The 2051-nt window shown below is 49.9% G+C and overlaps 1 protein-coding gene across 1 annotated transcript; it reads left to right on the top strand.

The window, feature by feature from the left end:
* Nucleotides 1-1492: 1492 nt before the first annotated feature.
* Nucleotides 1493-1947, top strand: BCR38DRAFT_403463 (translation protein; the record flags this gene model as incomplete). The annotated part of the gene is made up of 2 exons (XM_040857799.1): nucleotides 1493-1584; nucleotides 1749-1947. 2 exons carry the CDS (start codon nucleotides 1493-1495, stop codon nucleotides 1945-1947), a joined length of 291 nt encoding a protein of 96 aa, XP_040709435.1.
* Between the last annotated feature and the right edge of the window lie 104 nt (nucleotides 1948-2051).

Genomic DNA, 2051 nt, shown 5'->3' with positions numbered 1-2051 from the left:
TCGCGTCGATGAAGCTATCTAGGGAAATGGTTTAACGATTGCGACGATATACCTGATCGGCAATATACTTATTCGTCTAACGGTTGGATCAGTACAGATATCGCCGTTCGATGGCTTCGTGATATCTTTATACCTCGTACACAACCAGTTGATCCCGACGAGCAGCGGCTCTTGATATTAGATGGTCATATCGCTCACGACAACGTCGAGTTTATGTGGTTGGCCTATTGTAACAAGATCTCGTTACTATTTTTGCCAGCACACTGTTCTCACGGGCTCCAACCTCTCGACGTCGCCGTATTTGCTCCATTAAAGCGGTACTATCGCTCGTTAGCGACCTCTCTCTCGATCGAGTACTGTTCTATTCCATTTAAAAAGTCGACGTTCCTCTCGCTATACATCGAGGCATATACGAAGTCGTTCACGATCAGTAATATACAATCAGGCTTCTCTGCAACTGGAATATACCCATTAGATCCATCGCGACCTCAGCCGACGATAGCCCCCCTATCAGAACGACCAACTACACCACCAACAGCTGGTAATTGGCTTGATCCGACAATAATAGCGATGCCAGTGACTAGCTTAGTAGCTAGGGAGAGTCTGGCAGCGATTACGCCATTGCGATCGTCGCAACGGCTATTGTTTCGGAAGCTGACTCGTCGGCTAGATGTACAGAGCGTCGAGGTCGCTACTTTGACCCAACGTGTACACGCATTAGAAGCCGAGATAACTTCGTTACGCCCCAAACCACGTAAGAAGGTACGATTAGGGCCTAATGAATGATTTGGTAACATTGTACGGATTAAGGAAGCGATGGATCGAGCCCTTGAAGTAGAACGGCAACGAGACCAGGTACAACGTCGGAATCAGGTAATACTGGACCCAGCTAAGGCGTCAGAATCTATCAGATCTATACCTCAGGAAGCCCTAGAGCACAGCTTTCTATTAGAGCCGGTTGTACCTGAATAGCTATAATAGTACGTTGAATACACTGTTTCGAATACCTTCAATTGGATTGCAATATGTGGCCAGAAAGTTGGGTGGCCAGAAAGTTGGGTGGCCAGAAAGTTGGGTGGCCAGAAAGTTGGGTGGCCAGAAAGTTGGGTGGCCAGAAAGTTGGGTGGCCAGAAAGTTGGGTGGCCAGAAAGTTGGGTGGCCAGAAAGTTGGGTGGCCAGAAAGTTGGGTGGCCAGAAAGTTGGGTGGCCAGAAAGGTGGTGTTGTACGTTATCCCATCGCTTACTCCAGTGATATCAAAATGCTCTTGATTCCCACTAAAATGTCACGTTTGACCGACCGCCAAGAGGAAAGTGCCCTTTAATAAATTCGATGTCCGAGTGGGGTATATGCACGTGCCACTTAGGGCTAGAAATTTCGTCGCCAATTCCACCACCACCGAAGTTTCCCGCCGAACACTTTTGGAGACTTTCCGTGCTTCAGATTTCCTCATCTCGCCTCGACAACTAACACGAACAGGAGAATCATTGCAAGATGTCTCACCGAAAGTTCGAGGCCCCCCGTCATGGCTCTCTAGCATTCTTGCCCAGAAAGCGTGCCGCCCGCCACCGTGGCAAGGTCAAGTCGTAAGTTACCTGCAAATTTCCCAGAGTCGCAAACGCTACTCCCCGGCCGCGGGTCGACCATGATGTCGATGCGACTTCAAAGTCCTATCTGCAAATCGAGAATGGTGGTGTATCAATTGCATTCATAGACATCAGTAATGCTAACTCGCGGATTTCTCAACCAGTTTCCCCAAGGATGACCCCAAGAAGCCCGTTCACCTGACAGCCACCATGGGCTACAAGGCCGGTATGACCACCATCGTCCGAGACCTCGACCGCCCGGGTGCCAAGTCGCACAAGAAGGAAGTTGTTGAGGCTGTCACCATTATTGACACCCCACCGGTACGAACAACGCAGCCCGCTTGGCTCTGTGCCTATGGCTAACATCTTCACTTTTGCAGATGATCGTTGTTGGTATTGTGGGCTACATCGAGACTCCCCGTGGTCTGCGATCGCTTACCACCGTCTGGGCCGAACACTTGAGTGAC

This window comes from Pseudomassariella vexata (genome assembly GCF_002105095.1).
Source record: "Pseudomassariella vexata strain CBS 129021 chromosome Unknown BCR38scaffold_29, whole genome shotgun sequence".
Classification (NCBI taxonomy): Eukaryota; Fungi; Ascomycota; class Sordariomycetes; order Amphisphaeriales; family Pseudomassariaceae; genus Pseudomassariella; species Pseudomassariella vexata.
This window is presented reverse-complemented; position numbering and strand designations above follow the sequence as displayed.